This window comes from Bombina bombina, chromosome 7 (genome assembly GCF_027579735.1).
Source record: "Bombina bombina isolate aBomBom1 chromosome 7, aBomBom1.pri, whole genome shotgun sequence".
NCBI lineage: Eukaryota > Metazoa > Chordata > Amphibia > Anura > Bombinatoridae > Bombina > Bombina bombina.
The window spans coordinates 257,051,886-257,079,269 of NC_069505.1; the positions used below are offsets into that span (position 1 = coordinate 257,051,886).

At 37.5% G+C, this 27,384-nt stretch overlaps 1 protein-coding gene across 1 annotated transcript in view; it reads left to right on the forward strand.

Moving 5' to 3' along the window:
- LOC128666237 (laminin subunit beta-4) overlaps positions 1 to 27,384 on the forward strand; it is a 233,982-nt gene that overhangs the window by 56,355 nt on the left and 150,243 nt on the right. The window contains exons 2-3 of the mRNA XM_053720711.1: positions 3,384 to 3,559; positions 10,118 to 10,241. Of these exons, the coding sequence (XP_053576686.1) occupies positions 3,384 to 3,559; positions 10,118 to 10,241 (300 nt within the window). The remainder of the gene's footprint in view (positions 1 to 3,383; positions 3,560 to 10,117; positions 10,242 to 27,384) is intronic.

Sequence of the window (27,384 nt, forward strand, 5' to 3'; positions counted from 1 at the left end):
ACAGGAGATAAATATGTATCATCACTGTGATATAACAGGGGCAAGTTAGACATTACTCTGCCATTTCAGCACAAACGTCAAACTTTCATGATTCATATAAAATTAAAAATGAGAAAAATCAAATTTACGTCTGTTTCCAAATGTATTTGTCCTTTGTTGTCCTTTTCATAAGAGCATACTGAGATAGTCTCAGGAGTGTGCACGTCTCTTGAGTACTATATGGCAGCAGTGTTTACAACAATGGGGTTAATTACAATCCTTTATAAAAGTTTATCTAAAGCTCTAGCTACAAAAATACCCATAAACATTACTGGGGGATTTTGTAGTAAATCATTAGATAAAATTAAAATAATTAATTAATTAAAATAAGATTGTGAACGACCACTATAGAGCTGAAAACACGTGCATGCTCCTGAGCCTACCTCAGTAAGCTCTCATGACAAGGAGATCATTTTCAACAAAGGAGACCAATAGAACAAATAATATTGTGATACCATAATTAGATAGAAACATTGTTTTCTTTAACTAGTACATTCAGTGTGAAACTTTAATTTTGTTTCTATGTCCCTTTAAAGGGACATAATACTCATATGCTAATTCACTTGAAACTGATGCAGTATAACTGTAAAAAGCTGACAGGAAAATATCACCTGAGCATCTCTATGTAAAAAAGGAAGATATTTTACCTCACAAGCTCCTCAGCTCAGCAGATTAAGTTCTGTGTAAAAAGTTACCGGTATATTTCAGCTTCTGCCCAGCTACAAGTAAATGGAAATGAAGAAATGAACAGCAGCCAATCAGCATCAGCAGTGCTGAGGTCATGAACTCTTTTACTGTGATCTCATGAGATTTCACTTAACTCTCATGAGATTTCATAGTAAACTTCCTTAAACTGAATAGGGAAATATGATGGATGAGTATGCAAGATGCTTACTCCCTTAGCTGTCCTGAGACAGACATACTGATTTGCTGCTTAAAGTTCTTTGCAATGGGGTTTGAATTCTTAGGACATTTTGAGGTAAAATATCTTTCTTTTTTACATAGAGATGTTTAGGTGATATTTTCTAGTCAGCTTTTTATAGCTATGCTGCATTACTTTCAAGTGTTTCAACATTTGGGTATCATGGTCCTTTAACTCATCACTTTAGCTGACCTGGCTCCTTGTTGACCACAGACAACATGATGTTCATATTTCTCACACAACATCCATCAAATGGGCTGAGGGTCAGGTTGCTCTGTACCAGTATCTGTGCTTTGTTCCAGGTTCTTGGCAAACTCAGAGAATGTATTTAATATATCAGGACGATAACACAAAACACTATAATATACTATTTCCTCCCAAATGTGCTGCAATACAGGGTGTACTGCTATTATATATGTAATGAATGATATGAACAAGAATAAATACTATAGGATACTACAGAGTATATAGTAATGTACATCTAAGCAGCTATGTGCAGTTAAAGTGAGCTGAATTTCTGGTACCACAATCACACTGCTGGGATGTTCTAGACGGCTGTTTCATATACTGGTGGCACTTACAATATTGCATCTCTCAATCTAATGTAAATTAGGCTGTTGCAAATTGTATTCTAGCACATTTCAGCCCTCTGTGGTATACAAAGGGTTAACAGAAGCCTGTGACATTACTGTAGTCCCCTTCTGTTCATGAAAACATTTTAGTACCCACAAAATTGTCATTGTGCTTCATAAACGCTGCAGTTTACTGATAACTAAAACAATTAGAGACCAGCGCAAAATGAATTGAATACAAACACCTATATATAAGGAAGATTCCCAATATTACTTCCAAAAGGACAAAAATTTAAATATAATACAAAATATAAGTGCGCAAAGTGGATGCTAAAGTAAACAATTTAAAAAGGGGGTTTTAAAATAAACTCAGAATTCTGAATGTTTGACCATGTGCAAAAATTTAAATCTAATATATTCAAATGCAGAGAGGTTTTTTATAGGTCCTCACACCAAAGGGTTAAAATTAATTCCCATATACTTCGATTAAATTAAATTAGTGGTGAATACAAACATGAAACAAACCACATATGATTAAAATATATATTGTATTTTATAATGCTTAAAAACATAAAATAAACAATTTGAAAATACTCTTTCTAAAATTATGAATCTAACATTTATTTATTTAATACAATTGATAGTGACCGGCCCTAACTTATAAAACACATCTAAATTAATAACACATCTAAATTAATAACACATAAATTGATAAAAGGACAAATATAATCACAAAATAAAGTGTAAGTTTTAAGGACTCAGATGGAAACTTTGTAATTAGTCCCAAAAGGAAAGTCCCAAACGATGTCCTTCCCAAGCTTTCCACAAAAGCACAATGCACGATGATAAGCAAGAAAAATCTTCTGATTCCTCCCAGCTGGTCCTGAGCAGCGTCTAGGTGGGAGACAGAAGCGTCCACTTGAAATTGGTGTATATAGTTTACACAACAAACAAATATCGGTACTTACACATAGGTACCGAAAGATCAGCGCCGCGCCCGATTCTCATCAAACACAGGTGTCCCAGTGTGTATAGGATCCACACAGGCTCTTCTCACAGCCTTAACACCAGCTCACTACAGAGAGTAGCCCAGAGTGATGTAAAAATCAAGGCGACAAACAGGATACACCTGTGAAAGGTGGATAAAAACTACAAAAAAGCTGCAAAAAGTTGTTTTAAAATTCAAATTCAAATTCATAAATTCAAATTCATAGAGTGACCAATGTTCAATATTAATATAGTTCAACTGAGCAACGCGTTTCAATTCCTTTTTCAAGCTCCTAGTTTACTGATAACTGCACAGAGCAAATGTACAGTATTTATCTGTAAGTTTATTTCATGATTTACCAACCAGATCACTTACACTTGATGGTTTAGCTCTTTCATGTACTAAATATTCATGTAATTTTGTTATCAACATTTCAAAAGTGATGTAAAATAACATTCACCTTTAAAGGGTTATAATAGTAAAAAGAGATTACATTACAGAAACTGGCGCTGATCCAATCAGCAGCACTAGTCACAGGACTCACATGTGGAACTAGCACTTCTGATTGGATCAGTGGCATCTTATGCACAAGACCAACAGTGCTCTGTGGTCCCACGCGGTACTTCTGTGTGTTTAACCCCTTTTGTGGTGATTAAACACACAGTAGTGCAGGGTCACTAGTCTTAAACTTACAAAGCATAACAAATAAGAGGATGTCATTTTTCAACTATTATGGTCCTTTAACATCCCCAAGTACAAATTAGGAAGAGATCTCACATTTAAATTGGTTACTTGGCATGATATTATTCATGATGTATTGTATATTAGATCTTCACAAGACTTTCCCTTTATGTTCCCCTAGCACAAGCATTGGGAGATCCTACGGAGAACCCAGACATCTCGCATCATGGTTGTACAGAAGGCAGCTGTTACCCTGCCACAGGAAACCTTCTGATTGGTCGAGATCAGAGCCTCAGCAGTACATCCACCTGCGGTCTGCAGGGGCGCCAGGAATACTGCATCGTCAGCCATCTGCAGGTATCACGCTGATACAAAAACTCTATAATAATAATCTCAGTATTTTATAAATAATCTATCAGAATATGTCTAAAAACTGTATAATAATAATCTAAGAATTTTATAAATAATCTAGCAGAATACGTCTAAAAACTGTATAATAATAATCTCAGTATTTTATAAATGATCTAGCAGAATACATCTAAAAACTGTATAATAGTAATCTCAGTATTTTATAAATAGCAGAATATGTCTAAAAACTCTATAATAATAATCTCAGTATTTTATAAATAATCTAGCAGAATGCATCTAAAAACTGTATAATAATAATCTCAGTATTTTATAAATAATCTAGCAGAATACGTCTAAAAACTGTATAATAATAATCTCAGTATTTTATAAATAATCTAGCAGAATACGTCTAAAAACTGTATAATAATAATCTCAGTATTTTATAAATGATCTAGCAGAATACATCTAAAAACTCTATAATAATAATCTCAGTATTTTATAAATAATCTAGCATTTTAAATAGAATATGTCTAAAAACTCTATAATAATCTCATTATTTTATAAATAGCAGAATACGTCTAAAAACTCTATAATAATAATCTCAGTATTTTATAAATAGCAGAATACGTCTAAAAACTCTATAATAATAATTTCAGTATTTTATAAATAATCTATCAGAATACGTCTAAAAACTGTATAATAATAATGTCTGTATTTTATAAATAGCAGAATATGTCTAAAAACTGTATAATAATAATCTCAGTATTTTATAAATAGCAGAATACATCTAAAAACTGTATAATAATAATCTCAGTATTTTATAAATAATCTATCAGAATATTTCTAAAAACTGTATAATAATAATCTCAGTATTTTATAAATAGAAGAATATGTCTAAAAACTGTATAATAATAATCTCAGTATTTTATAAATAATCTATCAGAATACATCTAAAAACTGTATAATAATAATCTCAGTATTTTATAATAGCAGGATATGTCTAAAAACTCTATAATAATAATCTCAGTATTTTATAAATAGCAGAATACGTCTAAAAACTGTATAATAATAATCTCAGTATTTTATAAATAGCAGAATACGTCTAAAAACTGTATAATAATAATCTCAGTATTTTATAAATAATCTAGCAGAATACGTCTAAAAACTGTATAATAATAATCTCAGTATTTTATAAATGATCTAGCAGAATACATCTAAAAACTGTATAATAATAATCTCAGTATTTTATAAATAATCTAGCAGAATACATCTAAAAACTGTATAATAATAATCTCAGTATTTTATAAATAATCTAGCAGAATACGTCTAAAAACTGTATAATAATAATCTCAGTATTTTATAAATGATCTAGCAGAATACATCTAAAAACTGTATAATAATAATCTCAGTATTTTATAAATAATCTAGAAGAATAAATTTAAAAACTGTATAATAATAATATTAATGACTGGGATAAGTATAAGGCTATCCTACATACTAATTAATGACTGGGATAAACATAAAGCTATCCTACATACTAATGAATGCCTGTGATACGCATAAGGCTATCCTACATACTAATTAATGCCTGGGATAAGCATAAAGCTATACTATGTACTAATTAATGCCTGGGATAAGCATAAGGCTATCCTATGTACTAATTAAGGCTTGGGATAAGCATAAGGCTATCCTATCTACTAATTAAGGCCTGGGATAAGCATAAGGCTATCCTACGTACTAATTAATGCCTGGGCTAAGCATAAGGCTATCCAACATACTAATTAATGACTGGGATAAGTATAAGCCTGTCCTAAGTACTAATTAATGCCTGGGATAAGCATAAGGCTATCCTACGTACTAATTAATGCCTGGGATAAGCATAAGGATATACTCCATACTAATTAATGCCTGGGATAAGCATACGGCTATCCAACATTCTAATTAATGACTGGGATAAGTATAAGGCTATCCTACGTACTAATTAATGTCTGGGATAAGCATAAGGATATTCTACATACTAATTAATGCCTGGGATAAGCATAAGACTATCATACATACTAATTAATGCCTAATGTATTTAAAGGGGCACAAAATCCAAAAATGTTCTTTTATGATATATATATATATATATATATATATATATATATATATATATATATATATATATATATGCAGCCACCAATCAGCAGCTAGCTACCACCTACTGAACCTACCTATGTATGCTTTTCAACAAAGGATATTAAGGAAACTAAGTAATTTAGATGATAGAAATAAATTTGAAAGTTGTTTAGGTTTGTATGTTCTAGCTCTGAATCATGAAATAAAAATTCTGGGTTTCATGTCCCTTTAACAGAAAGTGTGCAGTGCTGCAGCATGTGGGATCTCCTGTTTACAGTATGGATATGCCAGCACACATACTGGTGCACATAGCAGACATTTCTCAGCCCTCCCTTGGTGTTGCCCTCTGTCTGGCACTTTCTGATCTAGAAGAGTTTCTACTTTAGGTTACATTCTGAGCTTTTTGTAGGGATTTTTATACTTATCGCTATACGAACACACTGACCTTATTATAGTCTTGCCCTTGAAAACAAATTCCTTGCTGGCTCTAATCATGCAGATAACATACCAATGCCAAGGCGCACAGGCCAGGCCAAAACAGCTAGCGTATCTGCAGAAACAATGTGGCATTGTCACAATGCAGGCAAAGGGTTAGCTTCTACACCTCAGAGGGACAGATAGGTGGCAGAGGGAGAGGTAGGTGAAATATAAAAAAGGGTGACGGGAAAATAGAAGCATATTTTCCTTGTCATTGGACTTAGTAATTTAAACATAATGAAATCAATGTAAGCAAATGAACATACAGGACAATAGCATGCCTGTTTGTATATGACAATGTATAGGAGCCAAAAAGTGAGGTACTACTGTGTGTTTATAGTTTGGTAGGCTTTAGAGTCATTTTTCTGAAGCACTTCTCTATAGAAGGTGTGGTTGTTTGATAGAATATACTTCCAGTAGAGGTGGTAAGGACAAATACTGTAAGGGAATATCTGAATGCCTGGGAGGGATATGCATAAGGCTATACTGAGAAATAACTAAGCTTATACTTCAGAGAGAAATATTATTTTTATGTCTCTATGTTTTGTCATGTGACAACTATGTGATATCTATAGGGCCATGTGACAGCTATGTGATTTCTAGAGGGTCTTGTGACAACTATGTGATTTTTAAAGGGTCATGTGACAACTATGTGATTTCTAGAGGGTCATGTGACAACCATGTGATTTATTGAGGGTTATGTGACAACTATGTAATATCTAGAGGGTCGTGTGACAACTATATGATTTCTAGAGGGTCATTTGACAACTATGTGATATTTAGAGTGTAATTTGTGACAACTATTTGATTTCTAGAGGGTCCTGTGACAACTATATGATTTCTAGAGGGTCAAGTAACAACTATGTGATATCTAGAGAGTCATGTGACAACTATGTGATATCTAGAGGGTCATGTGACAACTATATAATATCTAGAGGGTCATATGACAACTATGTAATATCTAGAGGGTCATGTGACAATTATATAATATCTAGAGGGTCATATGTGACAACTATGTGATATCTAGTGGGTCACGTGACTGAATACCAAAAAAACAGACTTTGCTCCTTTTATTGTGATGTCTTAACTGTGTGTTGATTTGTTTTTGTTACAGAGGGCGGTGCCTTTTCCTTGACCAATTCATTTAATTTCTCTGAGCTTAGTATCTGCATTTTCCTTTACCGTATGAGGTCTATAGGGTCACTTCTCTTTTACATTTGGATTATCATAAATGTAAGAATATAACTTACTGACGAAGACGCACATTGTTTGCTATTTCTCTACACTTTCTGTATAATGGGTTAAGAAGTTGCACAGATGACATTGATCATTTGTAGTCTAACGGGGCATATTACAGAGGTGATTCTGCTCTTTATAGTAAGTGATTGATGGGTAACATATTTATTTTTGGTTGAGATAGAAACAGTGATTCATCATATGTTAAATAGAAAATAAAACATGTTTTTGCTGCCTCTTGGGATAGCAATCTAACGTCTCTGGATTCCCACGCTCTCTGAGCACATATTATACTCTGTAATCAGGTCTTTCCTGGAATGGAGATGACAGTTTGGCAGAATGAGGTACTGAGTATGTTATTACAGATTGCAAGCTCTTTAGGTTGGAATTGTACAAAGACAAGTGTATATATCCTAATGTGTTTTAGAATAAAATCCAGTTTAAAAAGACCCCACCTGTTATCCCAATGAATAATCCACATCAAGGGCAGGATTATTTATCTTTCATAAAGTTTATATCATATATATATTAATGTTTTCTATAGGATTAACATATAGAAGTGCAGTGAAATATGTTTCTTTGATTTCCAGTTCTTCTCTTTTGCTTTAGTATAGCTAAAGGGTTAATCCTGTGCATAATAACAACCTAATTGTGACTGCTGTCAATAAATTAATTTGCCAACAGCTTAAAGGTACAATGTAGTCAGGCAAGCAACTGATCAGAGTTAGTTGTATTCAAAGCAGCTGCATGAGCATTCTTTCAAATGGGATCCCTCTAAAACACCAAATGAGATGTTAATGTCTGCTGCTATATCTTGTTTACATAGCTTTTCTACAACCAGTACTGCAGTAATGACATTTTATCAAAAGCTCCACCATATCCCCATCACCTAAGAACCTCTCTCCAAAACCCCTTAATATCCCCAATCACCTAAGTAACCTTTCCAAAAAAGCCTTAATATCTCCCTTTTACCTAACTACCCCTCTCTAGAATCCCTCAATATCCCCCATCATCTAAGTACCCCTCTCCAAAACCTCTCAATATTCCCCTACCTACCCCTTCAAAACTTTTCCAAATCCCCATATCTCCTCTCCAAAAGCCCTCAATATCCCCATCACCTAAGTACCGCTCTCCAGAACCCCTCAATATCTCCTTTCACTTAAGTACCCCTCTCCAAAACCCCTGCAATTTCACCTAAATACCCATGTCCAAAAAAAAAACCAATATCTCCTTTCACCTAAGTACTCCTCTCCAGAACCCCTCAATATCTCCTTTCACCTAAGCACCCCTCTCTAGAACCCCTCAATATCTTCTTTCACCTAAGTTCCCCTCTCCAAAACCCCTCAATATCCCCAATCACCTAAGTAACCTCTCCAAAACCCCTCAATATCTCCCTATCACCTAAGTACTCCTCTCCCGAACCCCTCAATATCTCCTTTCACCTAAGCACCCCTCTCTAGAACCCCTCAATATCTTCTTTCACCTAAGTTCCCCTCTCCTGAACCCCTCAATATCCCCAATCACCTAAGTACCCCTCTCCAAAACCCCTCAATATCTCCTTTCACCTAAGCACCCCTCTCTAGAAACCCTCACTATCTCCTTTCACCTAAGTACCCCTCTCCAGAACCCCTCAATATCCCCAATCACCTAAGTAACCTCTCCAAAACCCCTCAATATCTCCCTATTACCTAAATACCCCTCTCCAAAACCCCTCAATATCTCCTTTCACATAAGTACCCCTCTCTAGAACTCCTCAATATCTCCTTTCACCTATGTACCCCTCTCTAGAACCCCTCAATATAGCCTTTCACCTAAGTACCCCTCTCCAAAACCCTAAATATCTCCTTTCACCTAAGTACCCCTCTTCAGAACCATCAATATCTCCTTTCACCTAAGTACCCCTCTCCAAAACCCACAATGTCTCCTTCCACCTAAGTACCACTCTCCAAAAACCCCTCAATATCTACTTTCACCTAAGAACCCCTCTCCAAAACCTTCAATATCTCCTTTCACCTAAGTACCTTTCTCCAGAACCTCTCAATATTTCCCTATAACCTAAATAATCCTATCCAAAACCCTTCAATATCCCCCTATCACCTAAATAATCCTATCCAAAACCCCTCAATATCCCCCTATCACCTAAATAATCCTATCGAAAACCCCTCAATATCCCCCGATCACCTAAGTACCCCTATCCAAAAGCCCTCAATATCTCCCTAGCTATCACATAAGTACTCCTCTCCAACAAAGTCTCAAAAAGAATAAAAAAAAGAAAAGATTTAACATATATAATAATCTTAAAAAATTACACACGAAAAAACATTACTATAATCCCTGTTCCAGAGCCATCTATATTCAGCTGCTTCCAGCCAAAAACAATACAGTACCTCAAGGTTAATTTATTTTCTGTCCTGAGGTTCCATCCTGTATACAATGTTTTTAAACAATCCACATTAATCAACCAGTGATTAACCGATCAGACTAGGGGAAGGTCTTGATTTTCTCAGTGAGACCTCCCTCTAATCTCCTGATTTGATATCTTAGCCATGATTTATTAAAAATGTATTAAAAACATAAATTGGAGGAAGCCTTAGACTACTCCCAGACCAACACCAATTAAGAGACCATTTCTAAAACGTTAACAAGTTTGTACACAGGGACATCACGTTTTGTCTCATTCATCTGCAGAGAGCAAGTGAGCGAGTAAATAGATCTGTTAATGCTTATACCTTGCAGGACTCAGAGAAATGCTTTTTCTGTGATTCTCGATCTCTCGACCAGAAGGAGAGTCATGAAATTGAAAACGTCATTTACTTGACAGGGCCGGATGAGGAGAAGACTTGGTGGCAGTCTGAGAATGGTAAGGCAACAGCAAAAGGGGTTATATCTAGGGGTGGATTTAATATATGCAGGAATTGAAGGATGCACAACCCCTTTTAATCAGTAATCTGTGAATGCTTTGTCACATTCTGTAAAATAAACGCATGCTGGTCTCATATGTTCAATCCAAACAAATTTAGAAATTTTGCTGAACAATAAATATTCATTTTTGCAAAATAAAAAAAATACGGTTAATTTTACTTACTGAATGTAACATTCATTGACTGTATGTAATATCTGAATATTTGAACATTACATTTCAAATGTTGGTTCTCATAAGTTTTAATATGAGTCTACAGGAATCAATATACATATGTATTATTTGATGTTTACTTTTGTTCTATAATAGAATTTGATTGGCTGAACAAATGTCAACAATTATTTCTACCAGGCAAATATCGGAATTCCGTCAGTCATCCTTTAGTATGCTTCTAAGCACAGATGTGCAATCATAATTTACTTCCTGTGTGCTAACATTTTCTAATTCCCAGTGATATAAACTTGTATAAATAGTATCACAATATTTATATTATTATTATTATTATAATAATAATAATAATAATATATTCTCTAAAAGTTTGTTCAAACGTTATCTAAACTATATCCTACTGTGACTAGAATTCCTGGTAAAGGGCCAGGCCCAGATTACGAGGGGGGCGTTAACAGTTATGCATGATGAAAAGGGGTTTATCATGGGCATTTGTGTGCGTAGGATGTATCGCTTATATTACAAGGGGAATGTAAACTTGATCGCTTAAGCGCCATTGAAGTTAACGTTCATCAGGATAGCACATCCTCAGAGCTGTGGTTAACTGTTTTGCAAAACAGTTAGAACCCATTAGAGCACAAGCCAATGCTTTGATTGTCTTTAACATTGATTTAAAAACACAGAATCATGAATCTGACGCAGTTCTGGTATCATATTGTGTTCTCAGGTAGGATCCTGGCACAACAACCAAATGTGGAGCCCAAGGAGTAAATCTAAACCGCCCAGTCTCACAAGTTTACTAATCTCTCTCAGGTTTCCTCTTCTCTGTAGATCCTGCCCAGCTGGGGAACTTAATATCCTTTACTGGTTTCCTTTTAGTGTCCCACATCAACAGTGTCAGCATTAGGGGGTGATGTTCCTCTTTATTTATTATTGATCCAGCCTCAAAAGTACCAGCTGTCCTGAATGTCTAGTGTTTATTTTACATGCCCAGGCCACTAAACAGAGGTAAAGGAGAGAAATGGGTACAAACAAAATAAACAAGGAATACCTCCAGATATATTATGGTCTAGAACCTCCTCTATGTAGTTTTGATCCACCTTAGCGTACAGCAGAATCCATGGGAAGTATAATGGCACAGCTACCCCCATCCCTTTCCCAGAATTCGCCATAGACTGCTGCTTTTTTTTGGTTTGTGATTCTCTAAGGCAAGACAAACATTAAAGCCTTTAGTGAATACAGCAATGCTTATCTAGCTTAGAAATAAGATAATTCTTCATTCACTGATCTTTTAGAGCCTGCTGAATCTAATTCAATGCAAAACCTTTTTTAACCCGTTTTTTTGTTAGCTGCCAAAATCTACTAAATAAGGAAACAATTCCTAGTATTTTGTTGTCTGTGGACAAAATCTCCAAAGAACAAACGTGAGCAGCAGGAGCAGGATAAGCCGCAGCAACAAGACAGTCCTGCCAGCTTCTTACTTTGTAATAAATGGCCGCTAATGGCCTGAAATCTGCACTTAACAGGCTCATTTGCATATATTTGCATTCAATTCAAGTGGCATGAAAGGAGCAACTTAATCTTAGGAATAAACGGTCATCATTAGCGATTCCTGCTGAGCTGGAGGTTTGCTAAAGATTTGTTAATTGTGTTCCTCTCAGCAGGACAGGGTCATTCAGTGAGAAGCATTTTAGTACCAGTGAGATTATTCTCTATATTTACTAAAAACTCACTGTTAACTACAGTGAGCAGAATTCACTAATACAGGGTCACTCCACTACTTCTATGAATGTCCAAAGGTTAAGCGCTTTTGGAACTGCCTACGATATTGGATCAAGACCACGCTAACTATAGAACTAACATTTTCAACTAACAACATTTTTGTATTCAAATATATTAATATTCACAGCAAACTACACCCCTTATTAACCCTTTTCACCCTAATTGCCAGACAATGTAGCCTAACCCTATGGCACTCAAAAACTCCACCCTCTCTGATCCAATTTAAACGACTCTTATATAGAAACCTACTTATTGAACAACATGATGTCCATCTGGACTCTAACCATAGGCTGTCACCTTTTCTAAATAAATGGAGGGTCTTTATAGAGGCCCTACCACCTAGAATACAACAACAGATTCTCAGGCCATTCTTGCAACAATGAGTTAATGTTATCCGCAGCTCTGCGGGTAGAATGGACTGTGCTGTATGAAACCTCACCGGTCCCTACCACACAATCTAACCCAGAAGAGATACTCATTCAAACCCTCTTTTAGTAATTACTGATTTCTCTTGGTACACACATCGAAGACACCACTTGACCAGTATAGTTAGGTTTGTTAATAGTTTTGTCTAGTTTTTTTATGTTATATATGGTTAAAATTATAAGGTAATCTTACAGGTACAAGACACTACAACCTCCTTTTTGATTCTTAAAACGGACATACCCAAAGATTTTTTTGTTAATAATACAACAAATGGGAATAAGATTGCACATTGAAAATGTATGTCAAACATTCTGACTGTATATTGTACGATATCCATGTATAATGACAATATTGCACATGTGCCAATATCTCCAAAATGTTCCCTTTTCTGAGTGCTGAAACTACTAAACAGCTAATCCATTCCCTAGTAATTTCACGGCTTGAATACTGTAACAACCTACTAACTGGCCTTCCTCTCTCCCGCCTCTCCCCCCTTCAATCCATCCTAAATGCCTCTGCTAGGCTAATCCACCTCTCCCGACGCTCTGCATCCGCTGCACCCCTCTGTGAGTCCCTTCACTGGCTCCCCATTCACAGCAGAATTAAATTAAAAATTTTCACTCTGAACTACAAAACCCTTACCAATGCAGCCCCCCCACCTGTCCTCACTCATCAACAAATATACTCCAGCCCACCCCCTAAGATCCAACAATGACCTGCTCCTTGCATCTTCTACCATCACCTCCTCCCATGCTAGACTACAGGACTTCTCTCGTGCGGCACCAACCCTCTGGAACGCACTTCCTCAAGCTGTCAGACTTTCCCCCAACCTCTCCTACTTTAAACGCTCCCTAAAGACCTTCTTGTTCAGGGAAGCCTATCACCAAATCAGTAACTAATGAATTCTACTTGCCTAATAGCTGCCCTCACCTAACTCCACACTAACATCATTCCCAACTTTGCAGTCCCCACCTCCAGTTTCTCACCCTCCTATCCATTTAGATTGTAAGTTCCCACGGGAACAGGGCTCCCAATTCCCCCTGTATTTGTTTGTTAAACTTTGTCTGGTGTCACATATTGTACTGTCCTTTTATCTTTGTTAACCATGGACAGAGCTGCGAAATCTGTTGGCGCTTTATAAATAAAGAATAATAATAAATAATAATAATAATGTGCCTGTAAAGACTTTTGACCTCAATAAAAAAAGAATCTAAAAAAGAAAAAGAAAGGGTCACTCAGAGAGATGCAGGTTAGACCGTAGTACCAGTGAGATTACTCTCTATATTTACTAAACAACTCACTGTTAACTACAGTGAGCAGAATTCACTAATACAGGGTCACTTAGAGAGATGCAGGCTAGCCAGTAGTACCAGTGAGATTACTCTCTATATTTACTAAACAACTCACTGTTAACTACAGTGAGCAGAATTCACTAATACAGGGTCTCTCAGTGAGAAGCAGAATATCCAGCAGTGAGATTACTCTCTATATTTACTAAACAACTCACTGTTAACTACAGTGAGTAGAATTCACTAATACAGGGTCACTCAGAGAGATGCAGGTTAGCCAGTAGTACCAGTGAGATTACTCTCTATATTTACTAAACAACTCACTGTTAACTACAGTGGACAGAATTCACTAATACAGGGCCACTAAGTGAGAAGCAGGTTAGCCAGCAGTGAGATTACTCTCTATATTTACTAAACAACTCACTGTTAACTACAGTGAGCAGAATTCACTAATACAGGGTCACTCAGTGAGAAGCAGAATATCCAGCAGTGAGATTACTCTCTATATTCACTAAACAACTCACTGTTAACTACAGTGAGCAGAATTCACTAATACAGGGTCACTCAGTGAGAAGCAGAATAGCCAGTAGTAGCAGTGAGATTACTCTCTATATTTATTAAACAACTCACTGTTAACTACAGTGAGCATAATTCACTAATACAGGGTCACTCAGTGAGAAGCAGTTAAGCCAGTAGTACCAGTGAGATTACTATCTATATTTACTAAACAACTCACTGTTAACTACAGTGAGCAGAATTCACTAATACAGGGTCACTCAGTGAGAAGCAGGTTAGCCGGTAGTAGCAGTGAAATTACTCTCTATATTTACTAAACAACTCACTGTTAACTACAGTGAGCAGAATTCACTAATACAGGGTCACTCATTGAGAAGCAGGTTAGCCGGTAGTAGCAGTGAGATTACTCTCTATATTTACTAAACAACTCACTGTTAACTACAGTGAGCAGAATTCACTAATACAGGGTCACTCATTGAGAAGCAGGTTAGCTGGTAGTAGCAGTGAGATTACTCTATGGGGGGTAGTTATCATCGTGTCAACTTTCCTGCCTTCGCCGGCCCAATACGCCCGCCTAAGCTCGCCTACCTTCGCCGCCGCGGACCTGAAAAAATACGCCTAAGTTATCAATAAATCTGTGAAAAAGCCGCGCACCAAGTACGGGGTGATGAGCAGCGGACTGTGAGAGTTATCACTCATCCGATCTCGCTGCTCTTCGGCTTTTTGACAGCTTTATTGCTAGCCTGTCACTAAGCACTCACAGTAAACTACACTGTTCTACCCCCTATACCGGCACCCCCGGAGCCCCCCGCAACTAAATAAAGTTACTAACCCCTAAACCGCCGCTCCTAGACCCCGCCGCAACTATTATAAATGTATTAACCCCTAAACCGCCGCTCCTAGTCCCCTCCGCAACACTTATAAATGTATTAACCCCTAAACCGCCGCTCACGGACACCGCCGCAACCTACATTATACCTACTAACCCCTATCCTGCCCCCCCTATACCGTCGCCCTCTATAATAAAGTTATTAACCCCTATCCTGCTGATCCCGCACCTCGCCGCAACTAAATAAATAGTTTAACCCCTAAACCGCCGCTCCCGGACCCTGCCGCAACCTATATTAAATTTATTAACCCCTAATCTGCCCCCCCTACACCGTTGCCACCTATAATACATTTATTAACCCCTATCCTGCCCCCCACTACACCGCCGCCACTGTAATAAATTCATTAACCCATAAACCTAAGTCTAACACTAACCCTAACACCCCCCTAACTTAAATATTAATTAAATAAATCTAAATAGTATAACTCTTATTAACTAAATGAATCCTATTTAAAACTAAATACTTACCTTTAAAATAAACCCTAATATGCCTACAATATAAATAATAATTATATTGTAGCTATCTTAGGATTTATTTTTATTTTATAGGTAACTTTCAATTTATTTTAACTAGGTACAATAGCTATTAAATAGTTATTAACTATTTAATAGCTTACCTAGCTAAAATAAAGAGCAATTTACCTGTAAAATAGAAACTAACCTAAGTTACAATTACACCTAACACTACACTATACTTTAATAAATTATTCCTATTTAAAACTTAATACTTACCTGTAAAATAAACCCTAAGATAGCTACAATGTAATTAATAATTACATTGTAGCTATTTTAGGATTTATATTTATTTTACAGGTAACTTTGTATTTATTTTAGCTAGTTAGAATAGTTATTAAATAGTTATTAACTATTTAATAACTACCTAGCTAAAAGAAATACAAAATTACCTGTAAAATAAATCCTAACCTAAGTTACAATTAAACCTAACACTACACTATCATTAAATTAATTAAATAAATTAACTACAAATAACTACAATTAAATACAATTACATAAACTAACTAAAGTACAAAAATTAAAAAAAACTAAGTTACAAAAAATAAAAAACATAAATTACAAACATTTAAAAAATATTACAACAATTTTAAGCTAATTACACCTAATCTAAGCCCCCTAATAAAATAACAAAGCCCCCCAAAATAAAAAAATTCCCTACCCTATTCTAAATTAAAAAAGTTTAAAGCTCTTTTACCTTGCCAGCCCTTAAAAGGGCCTTTTGTGGGGGCATGCCCCAAAAAATTCAGCTCTTTTGCCTGTAAAAGAAAAATACAACCCCCCCAATATTAAAACCCACCACCCACATACCCCTAATCTAACCCAAACCCCCCTTAAAATAACCTAACACTAATCCCCTGAAGATCATCCTACCTTGAGTCGTCTTCACTCAGCCGAGCCACCGATGGAACTGAAGAGGAAATCCGGAGCGCCAGAAGTGATCCTCCAAGGGGCGTGAAGATGACTCAAGGTAGGATGATCTTCAGGGGATTAGTGTTAGGTTATTTTAAGGGGGGTTTGGGTTAGATTAGGGGTATGTGGGTGGTGGGTTTTAATGTTGGGGGGGTTGTATTTTTCTTTTACAGGCAAAAGAGCTGAATTTTTTGGGGCATGCCCCCACAAAAGGCCCTTTTAAGGGCTGGTAAGGTAAAATAGCTTTGAACTTTTTTAATTTAGAATAGGGTAGGGATTTTTTTTATTTTGGGGGGCTTTGTTATTTTATTAGGGGGGTTAGATTAGGTGTAATTAGCTTAAAATTTTTGTAATATTATTTAAATGTTTGTAACTTATGTTTTTTATTTTTTGTAATTTAGCTTTTTTTTATTTTTTGTACTTTAGTTAGTTTATGTAATTGTATTTAATTGTAGTTATTTGTAGTTAATTTATTTAATTAATTTAATGATAGTGTAGTGTTAGGTTTAATTGTAACTTAGGTTAGGATTTATTTTACAGGTAGTTTTGTATTTCTTTTAGCTAGGTAGTTATTAAATAGTTAATAACTATTTAATAACTATTCTAACTAGCTAAAATAAATACAAAGTTACCTGTAAAATAAATATAAATCCTAAAATAGCTACAATGTAATTATTAATTACATTGTAGCTATATTAGGGTTTATTTTACAGGTAAGTATTTAGTTTTAAATAGGATTAATTTATTAAAGTATAGTGTAGGGTTAGGTGTAATTGTAACTTAGGTTAGTTTTTATTTTACAGGTAAATTTCTCTTTATTTTAGCTAGGTAAGCTATTAAATAGTTAATAACTATTTAATAGCTATTGTACCTAGTTAAAATAAATTGAAATTTACCTATAAAATAAAAATAAATCCTAAAATAGCTACAATATAATTATTATTTATATTGTAGGTATATTAGGGTTTATTTTAAAGGTAAGTATTTAGTTTTAAATAGGATTCATTTAGTTAGGGTTAGTGTTAGACTTAGGTTTAGGGGTTAATAAATTTATTACAGTGGCGGCGGTGTAGTGGGGGGCAGGATAGGGGTTAATAAATGTATTATAGGTGGCGACGGTGTAGGGGGGGCAGATTAGGGGTTAATAACTTTATTATAGAGGGCGGCGGTATAGGGGGGACAGGATAGGGGTTAATATGTATAGAGTAGCTTGCGATGGGCTCCGGGAGCGGCGGTTTAGGGGTTAATATGTATAGAGTAGCTTGCGGTGGGCTCCGGGAGCTGCGGTTTAGGGGTTAATTAGTTTATTATAGTTGCGGTGGGCTCCGGGAGCGGCGGTTTAGGGGGTAATATATTTATTTAGTTGCGGCAGTGTAGGGGGGACAGATTAGGGGTGTTTAGACTCGGGGTACATGTTAGGGTGTTAGGTGCAGACAGCTCCCATAGGAATCAATGGGATGTCTGGCAGCAGCGAACTTGTACTTTCGCTATGGTCAGACTCCCATTGATTCCTATGGGATCCGCCGCCTCCAGGGCTGGGCCAGAAAAGTGCCGAGCGTACCTGCTAGTCATTTGATAACTAGCAAAAGTAGTCAGATTGTGCCGCATGTGCCGATTGTGTGCGGAACATCTGGAGTGACGTAAGAATCGATCTGTGTCGGACTGAGTCCGGCGGATCGAAGTTTACGTCACAAAATTCTACTTTTGCCGGGATCTAGCCTTTGATAACTAAGGCGAATCAGCCTCGCCACAAATACGCTGCGGAATTCCAGCGTATTTGAGGTTGACGGCTTGATAACTACCCCCCTAAATATTTACTAAACAACTCACTCTTAACTACAGTGAGCAGAATTCACTAATACAGGGTCACTCAGTGAGAAGCTAGTTAGCTAGCAGTGAGATTACTCTATATATTTACTAAACAACTCACTCTTAACTACAGTGAGCAGAATTCACTAATACAGGGTCACTCAGAGAGATGCAGGTTAGCCGGTAGTAGCAGTGAGATTACTCTCTATATTTATAAACAACTCACTGTTAACTACAGTGAGCAGAATTCACTAATACAGGGTCACTCAGTGAGAAGCAGGTTAGCCAGTAGTACCAGTGAGATTACGCTCTATATTTACTAAACAACTCACAGTGAGCAGAATTCAGTAAGAGAACCCCTTAGCCTCTCCATTTGAATCTTTTCCTGTGTTATCCTGTGTTGCTTAGTCACTAAGGGGGATATTTATCAAGCTGTCAACCGCTAATACGCTGGAATTCCACGTCGTAATTGTTGCGAGATTGATCCGACCTAGTTATCAAAGCTTCAAGACCGGCAGATGTTGAAATTTGTGACGTAACATACGAACTGCCGATCTCAATCCGACGCAGATCGATGCTTACGTCATTACAGATGTTCCGAATACACATTCGGCTCTATTTGATACGTTTTCCCATTTATCAAATAGTTAACAGGTACGCTCGCGTCTTTTTCGACACAGCGTACCTGGTTTTCAACCCGCCACCCTTGAGGCCGCGGATGCCATAGAAATCAATGGGAGTCTGAAAGCACAGAAAGCTTATGTTCGATACTGCCAGAGAATGAAGTATTCCACGTTGATTTCTATGGTAGAAAACAAGTTATGTTTACACCTAACACCCTAACATAAACCCCAAGTCTAAACACCCCTAATCTGCCGCCCCTGACATCGCCACCACCTACTTAATATTATTAACCCCTATTCCGCCGCTCCCCGACACCGCCGCCACTAAATAAACTTATTAATCCCTAAACCTCTGGCCTCCCACATCACCACCACTAACTAAACCTATTAACCCCTAATCCGTCAGCCCCCCACATCGCAAAAAACTAAATTAAGCTATTAACCCCTAAACCTAACAACCCCTTAACTTTACATTAAAATTACAACATCCCTATATTAATATAAATTAAAACTTACCTGTAGAATTAAAATAAACTATTTTTAAACTATTAATTAACCTACCCTAACTATTATACTACAATTAAATTAAATTAAACTACCAATTAAATAAACTAAATTACATATTAAAAAAACCTAACCCTACTAAAATTATTTAAATATACTATTAAACATTATTAAAAGTACTACATTACAAGAGGCGGAGCTTGGCCAAGCAGGCAAATGGCCGCATAGTCACATCGCTCCGGCACAGCAGCAAGACCTGTCACCCTTAAAACAGTGTCTAGCTCTTTCAACCAGCTGCAAACAGTGGTTAAACAACCAAAGTCCCACATGTGAGTAAGCTCGAAACCGGGAGGGACCGGACCCGCATGCAATTTAACAGAAAGCAGGAGCAACGGAGCGCTCCGTCGCCATCTTTACACATTCGCAACTGCGACGGTAAAGGATCCCTCACAATACACGATGACTGGAGACCCGATGGGGTAAGAGCTCACACCAGTTTGTTCATAAAAGGCTCCACACATGTCTCACACCAGAGAGAACACGGTACAAATAACTCCACTTAATGCATAACATGCCGTAAAAACGGATCACAAAAATAACAATAAAATGATCAGCACAGTATTGGGAAATCCTCTAAGGAGATGAACAAAACAGTTTTCAACGGAACAACAAGAGAACATACTCTAAAACTGCCTCATAAAATATAGAAGGACAACACGAACCAGAAATTAACGCATAGCACTGCGCATTGTGCATAAACCACAACATACGCCATCAGGCCTAAACAGACTTCTACAGTTTGCTGCATCACAAGTTCTCACACTGAATTTTCTGAATTGCTCACCTGCAGCAACCATGACATCCAAGAACAAAGGCAAAGGGGACAAAAACCCTAAAGGACAGTCGCAGTCCAACACGCTGGTAAGCTCCTTTTTCCAATCCAATACATCAGAAACACAAGAATCAAACTCCACAGACGGCACCTTCCAAAATGACCCAATATTATCATCTCCTGACTACATGATACAACTTAAACAGGACATAGCAAAACTACCATCCAAAGAAGATTTTGAATCTCTCAAATCTCTCATAACAAGAGAACTATCCACGCTGCGCAAAGATATAACAGAGATGGGAGAGAGGATAGTAACAGTTGAGGAAACGCAAGACATAACCACTGAAGCTGTCTGCTCATTATACAATCAAACCAGCACACATGAAAGCAAATTAGAAGCCCTACAAGAAAAGATAGAGGACTTAGAGAATAGGGGACGGAGGAGTAACCTCCGCATCAGAGGCATACCCAAGATAATAAAGCCAACAGACCTGCTGGAATACTTACAAGGACTTTTCCGTCAAATACTGGGAAACCAACAGGCCCCACCGGTAGAAATAGAAAGAGCCCATAGATCTCTCCGTCCCCCACCATCACCTAATGCTCCCCCCAGGGACATTATCCTCAAATTCCTCAGATTTAACGACAGAGAAACCATATGGCAGAAAGCTAGATCCTCCCACACAATCACATACATGGACCATGAGCTACAGATTTATCCGGACCTGAGCCCCAGCACCATACAAAAGAGAAAGGAAACCCGTTTCATCACTTCTATACTCCAGGACAGAAACATCAAATATCGCTGGGGATTCCCCTTCAGCTTAATCGTACCCCATGAAGGAACTACCATCATTTACAAAGGTATACAAGACCTGGACAAACTCTCTAAAGGACTGGGAATCCCCTTGAAACTACCTGGCCCACCCTCCTCAGCCGAAGGCCCCCAACCCTCAGCTGCACATACTCCATTCTCAAGCTTGCAGAAAACAACTTGGAACAAAGTTCAGTCCCTTAAGAAACGAAAAGAAAATATGAACATTTCTCCTGTATCACTAAGAGACTGACCAAGACAATTGTCTTATTTGAACTGTTCATCCTGGGTAAGACCTTGAAATGTAAAACCTGTTACCATTACTAGTCAGAAGATAGTACACTAACTGTTTAGCTACTTGCTAGTTAAGTTAAGCAAAATGTTATTTCCTGTTGATCTGTTCTCTCCACCATAACCCTATAAGGGCCTTTATAATTTAACAAGGTTTTGGTTGATAGCCATTAGCATAGATAATCACATTGTTATTCTTATATTTAATATTTACATTCTTGCTGCTGTAAACCTCAGATTGAAATGAAAGGAATTTCAATCCTCCCTTTGGCTTCTAGCCATTCCCCCCCCCTAGTTAACTATCCTACCCCCATTGATGACCATTTAAGCATAATGAAACATACTGTAATGTTCATATTGTTCACTCCTATAAATGTACAATGTATACGCTCTTTTTATTTCACATTTCCATGTTGGTTCTTATACCGTCCAGGCCTGAGAAATAGCCTAACACTGTCTCCACATACCCGACACAACGTAGTCCCACCAAGGATAAATCACCATGAGTAAAAATAAAACCAATAACAGACAATTATCTTTTCTAACGATTAATGCTAAGGGCCTAAATAACCCACACAAAAGAAACATAGTTATGCGAGATATCAAACATAAGAGAGGGGACTTGATATTCATACAAGAATCCCATTTCATAAAGGGACAAGAACCTAAAACTTTCTTCTATAAATTTGGCCCCTCATATTACTCCTCAAACAGTGCCAAGACTAATGGAGTTGGAATTTTAATAAAGAAGGGTATACCTTTTCAGTTACTCGATTCACATAAAGACACAGAAGGTAGATATATAATACTAGTGGGGAAACTATTTAACACTATTGCCACCCTAGTAAGCGCCTATGCTCCAAACACTGGACAAGACAAATTCATAACCTCCCTCACTGGGAAAATCTTAGAAGTGGCCAAGGGTATGTTAATAATGGGAGGAGACCTTAATGTTTCCCTAGACCCGTACCGAGATAACTCGAATCACACTTCATCAACACCACATAGAGCACTGATGGTAATAAAGCAACGCTTAAGAGATCTGGCACTACATGATGTTTGGAGAATACATCACCCTGAGACAGATGATTTTACGTTCTTTTCTCACCCACATTCACGTTTCTCTCGCATAGATTACATACTAACTGATGTAACTACTCTCTCATTAACTACACAATCATCCATAATCCCAGCGACCTGGTCAGACCACTCTATAGTCTCATGCACAATACAATGGCCCTCAGCTTCCCCTTCCACTTACATATGGAAAATCAATGAGGAATTATTAGATCACCCACTATACAATGATAAAATTCAAAAAGCAATAAAAGAATTCTTCGATTTTAATATTAACTCTATACCCTCATTCCAGAACATCTGGGAGGCGCATAAGGGAACTATACGAGGTGAATTAATGAGCATGCACTCCCATTACAAAAAACAACAGAGACAACTGCTACATGACTCCTTGAATAAAGCAAATGATCTAGAATCACAACTTAAAAGAACACCTGACAACCAACAATTAGCTAAAACATTACAAGAGACGAAACAGACAGTGACCAACCTTCTAGATAAAGAATGCAAAGCATTTGCCTTCAAACTCAAGCAGACACATTATGAAGGAGACAACAAATGCAGTAGACTATTTGCCCGCAAATTAAAACGCAAAACCCAACGCGACTACATTCTCTCAATAAAGTCCCACAACAAAACATATTATGACACTTCAAACATCGCTGAAGCCTTCCGTTCCTACTATGAAAAACTATACAACCTTACTACGAAACCCGCAGACTCACATACACACAATTCAGAACCTAACGCATCCTTTATTGACAAATACTTATCAGACGTTAAACTTCCAGAACTGACAGAAGAACAACAAACTTTTCTACAAAACCCCTTTACCCTACTTGAAATTAAAAGAACCATAAAAGACCTCCCCACGGACAAAGCCCCAGGCCCTGATGGCTACACTAACTATTACTATAAAAAATACATAGATCTCCTTTCCCCGCACCTCCTATCTCTCTTTAACTCGATAACACCGGAGAACCCTTTCCCCACTAGGACACTGGAAGCTTTCATCTCCATTATACCTAAACCTGGAAAAAGCCCTGATTATGTAGAAAACTTTAGGCCAATCTCACTCCTAAATACAGACCTAAAAATATACGCTAAAATTCTCGCAGTAAGACTCAACACAGTACTACCGCAACTAATTGAAAAAGACCAGGTCGGCTTCGTACCAACCAGGGAAGCAAAAGACAATACTGTCCGGGTTACACAACTTATAGAATACGCTACACACAAAAAAATCCCGCTCTTAGTTCTGTCGACCGACGCGGAGAAGGCGTTCGACCGCGTTGGTTGGCAGTTTCTGAGAGCGGTATTACGAAAAATGGGTGTGGGACAAGACTTTATTAATCGGGTGTTCGCCATGTACTCTACCCCAACAGCCAGGGTCCACGTAAATGGTTCCCTTTCGGCCCCATTTCATATCACAAACGGTACACGACAGGGCTGCCCCCTCTCCCCGCTGCTATTCGCCTGTGTAATAGAAATACTAGCACATAAAATACGAAACCACCCCCTAATAACAGGTCTACAAATACACAACTCACATCACAAGATTATGTTATATGCCGATGATGTGCTGTTCTGCATCACTAACCCTCTAACCACTATACCGCACATCATACATCAGTTAGACGAATTTAGCATTGTATCTAACTTTCTAATTAATAAAACGAAATCAGAAATTATGAACATTAATGTCCCAACGACGGAAATAGACTTAATCAAACACATATGCCCATTCCGCTGGCAAACAAGCTCACTAAAATACCTAGGTATCCAACTCACGCCATCCCCAGATCACCTTTTTACTTTAAATTACAAACCACTCCTTAAAGGAATTATCACAGATCTCTCCTCCTGGAAAAAGAAGCATATTTCATGGTTAGGGAGGATCAACGTAATTAAAATGAACGTCCTTCCAAGACTCCTCTACCTATTCCAAACTCTACCCATCCCCCTTCCTACAAACTACCTCAACACCCTGCAATCAAACATCCTAAACTTCATTTGGCTCAACAATAGAGCGAGAATTAGTAAAAAGATAATGCTCCTCCCCATACAAATGGGAGGCCTCGGAGTCCCAGATCTCCATAGATATAGACAAGCTACATTCTTACAACGAATTATAGATTGGTGCTCGAACCTAAACGACAAATCATGGGTGCAACTTGAACATGACATGACGCACAACCAACACCTGGGCCAACTCTGCTGGTCGCCAAGGGACAGAGATAGATTCTTAAAAACCACCACACAAATTATATCAGAAACCTTCAGAGTCTGGGACAGAGTTCTGACTGAGTACCCCAATATTTCGACAAAACTCTCACCTTTAACACCGTTAACACACAATAACGAATTCCGACCTGGCCTCTCAATGGCAGCCAGACTTGCGGGTAGCTCCATCAGATCCTTACAGATCCACCACTTGGGAAATGAACAACACTCCCCTACCGTGGAGGAGCTAGTCTCTGAGGGCTTCTCCGTCCTTGGAGACTGGTTCTTCTATAGACAGTGTCAATCATATATCACTTCACACCCACAATCCAATAACATGATTAGGTCAATGACACCCTTCGAATCTATTTGCCATAAAAGCACCCCAACCAGACACGCTCTATCTATTACACACTCCCTCCTATCACAACAACCACACGGAGCTCTACCATACTACATAGACAGATGGAACACTGAATTGGGAATAGAAATTACTTACACAGATGCCTTGCAAATTTTCACAAATATTAAAAAAACCTCAATCTCCTGCAAATTCGTTGAGCTTAATTTAAAAATACTTCAAAGATGGTACCTAACACCAGAACGATGTAAAAAAATATATAAACTTAAATCAGCTCAATGCTGGAGATGTGGATCTGAAGAGTGCCACATGTCCCACATATGGTGGCAATGCAGTAAATTAATACCTATTTGGAACAAGGTAGCGCAGGAATCTAGTAAAATACTGGGAATACCCACTCCCTTAGACCCTTGCTTATGGCTCTTTAACAAGACCCCGAGAAAACTTTCTACTCCATTAAAAAAACTATTTCATATCCTGAGCAATAGTTTTAAAATTCTGATTGCAAGAAACTGGAAATCAGATAAGACCCCCTCCCTGGCACAATGGCTTGCAGAGTGCCATCGCACTATATCTATGGAAGAATACTTTTACATGAAAAATAAAACTTTAGACTTATACGCCCAGATGCTTCTTGTGTGGGAAACCTACATACACTCCTCTTCTGAATGAAAAGGGGAAAAAAAAAAAAAAAAAAAACCTCAGAAAAGCCCCTAGCAAAGCTAGAAACACAAACAGGCCTGGACGGTACACTTTATTGCACAATGAATGCTCCTCTCAACATTGATAATTATTGTAACATTACTTGAACTTCCCTCCCCCTCCCCACTCCCCCTATCCACACCCCCTCAAAAGTAAGACGCAAAATGATTCAAGAATGTAATTGATTTTACTTTGTATGTTTATTTCTATGTAAAAATTTGAATCTCAATAAACTTTTAAAAAAAAAAAAAAAAAAAAAAGTACTACATTACAAACAAAAACAATGTTAAACATAACACTAAATTACGAAGAAAAAAAAATAAAAAATTATCAATTTTTTTTACACCTAATCTAATAGCCCTATCAAAATAAAATAAAAAAGTCCCCCCAAAATAAAAAAAACCTTAGCCTACAATAAAATACCAATGGCCCTTAAAAGGGCCTTTTGTGGGGCATTGAACCAAAGATATCAGCTCTTTTACCTGTAAAAAAAAATACAAACACCCCCCAACAGTAAAACCCACCACCCAAACAACCAACCCCTCAAATAAAAACTCTATCTACAATAACATAAGCTACCCATTGCCCTGAAAAGGGCATTTGTATGGGCATTGCCCTTAAAAGGGCATTTAGCTCTTTTACTGCCCAGACCCTAATCTAAAAATAAAACCCACCCAAAAATCCCTTAAAAAAGCCTAACACTAACCCCCGACAATCCACTTACAGTTCTTGAAGTCGCGCTTGAACGATCCATCCAGCTGGTTAAGTCATCATCCATGCGGCAAGAAGTCTTCATCCTGCCAGCGAAGTCCTCAGCCAGGCGGCAAGAAGTCTTCATCCAGACGGCATCTTCTATCTTCATCCATCCGACGTGGAGCAGGTCAATCCTGAAGACATCCAGCGGGGCATCATTTTCATACGGTCGCTGCCATACACTGGAACTTGAATGCAAGTGACGCAATCTAAGATGGCGTCCCTTTCATTCCTATTGGCTGAAATATTTCAATCAGCCAATAGGAATTAGAGCTGTTAAAATCCTATTGGCTGTTCCAATCAGCCGATAGGATTGGCTGATTGGAACAGCCAATAGGATGAGACCTCAATCCTATTGGCTGATTGGAACAGGCTCGCGTGAAAACGGGGGCATCAAGCTCCATTCAGAGCTTGATAATTTGGCCCCTAAGTGCTTTAGCATTGTCTAATTATTATGCATTTATTGATTATGATATTCTGCTGTGTTTAGTGGTCATTCAAGTGATCTCCAATGTACATCTGAATGAAACATTAAGGGGTAAATTTACTCTGTAGGCGAGCCTGCTCCTCATTGCCGAAAAACCTGTGAATGCAGT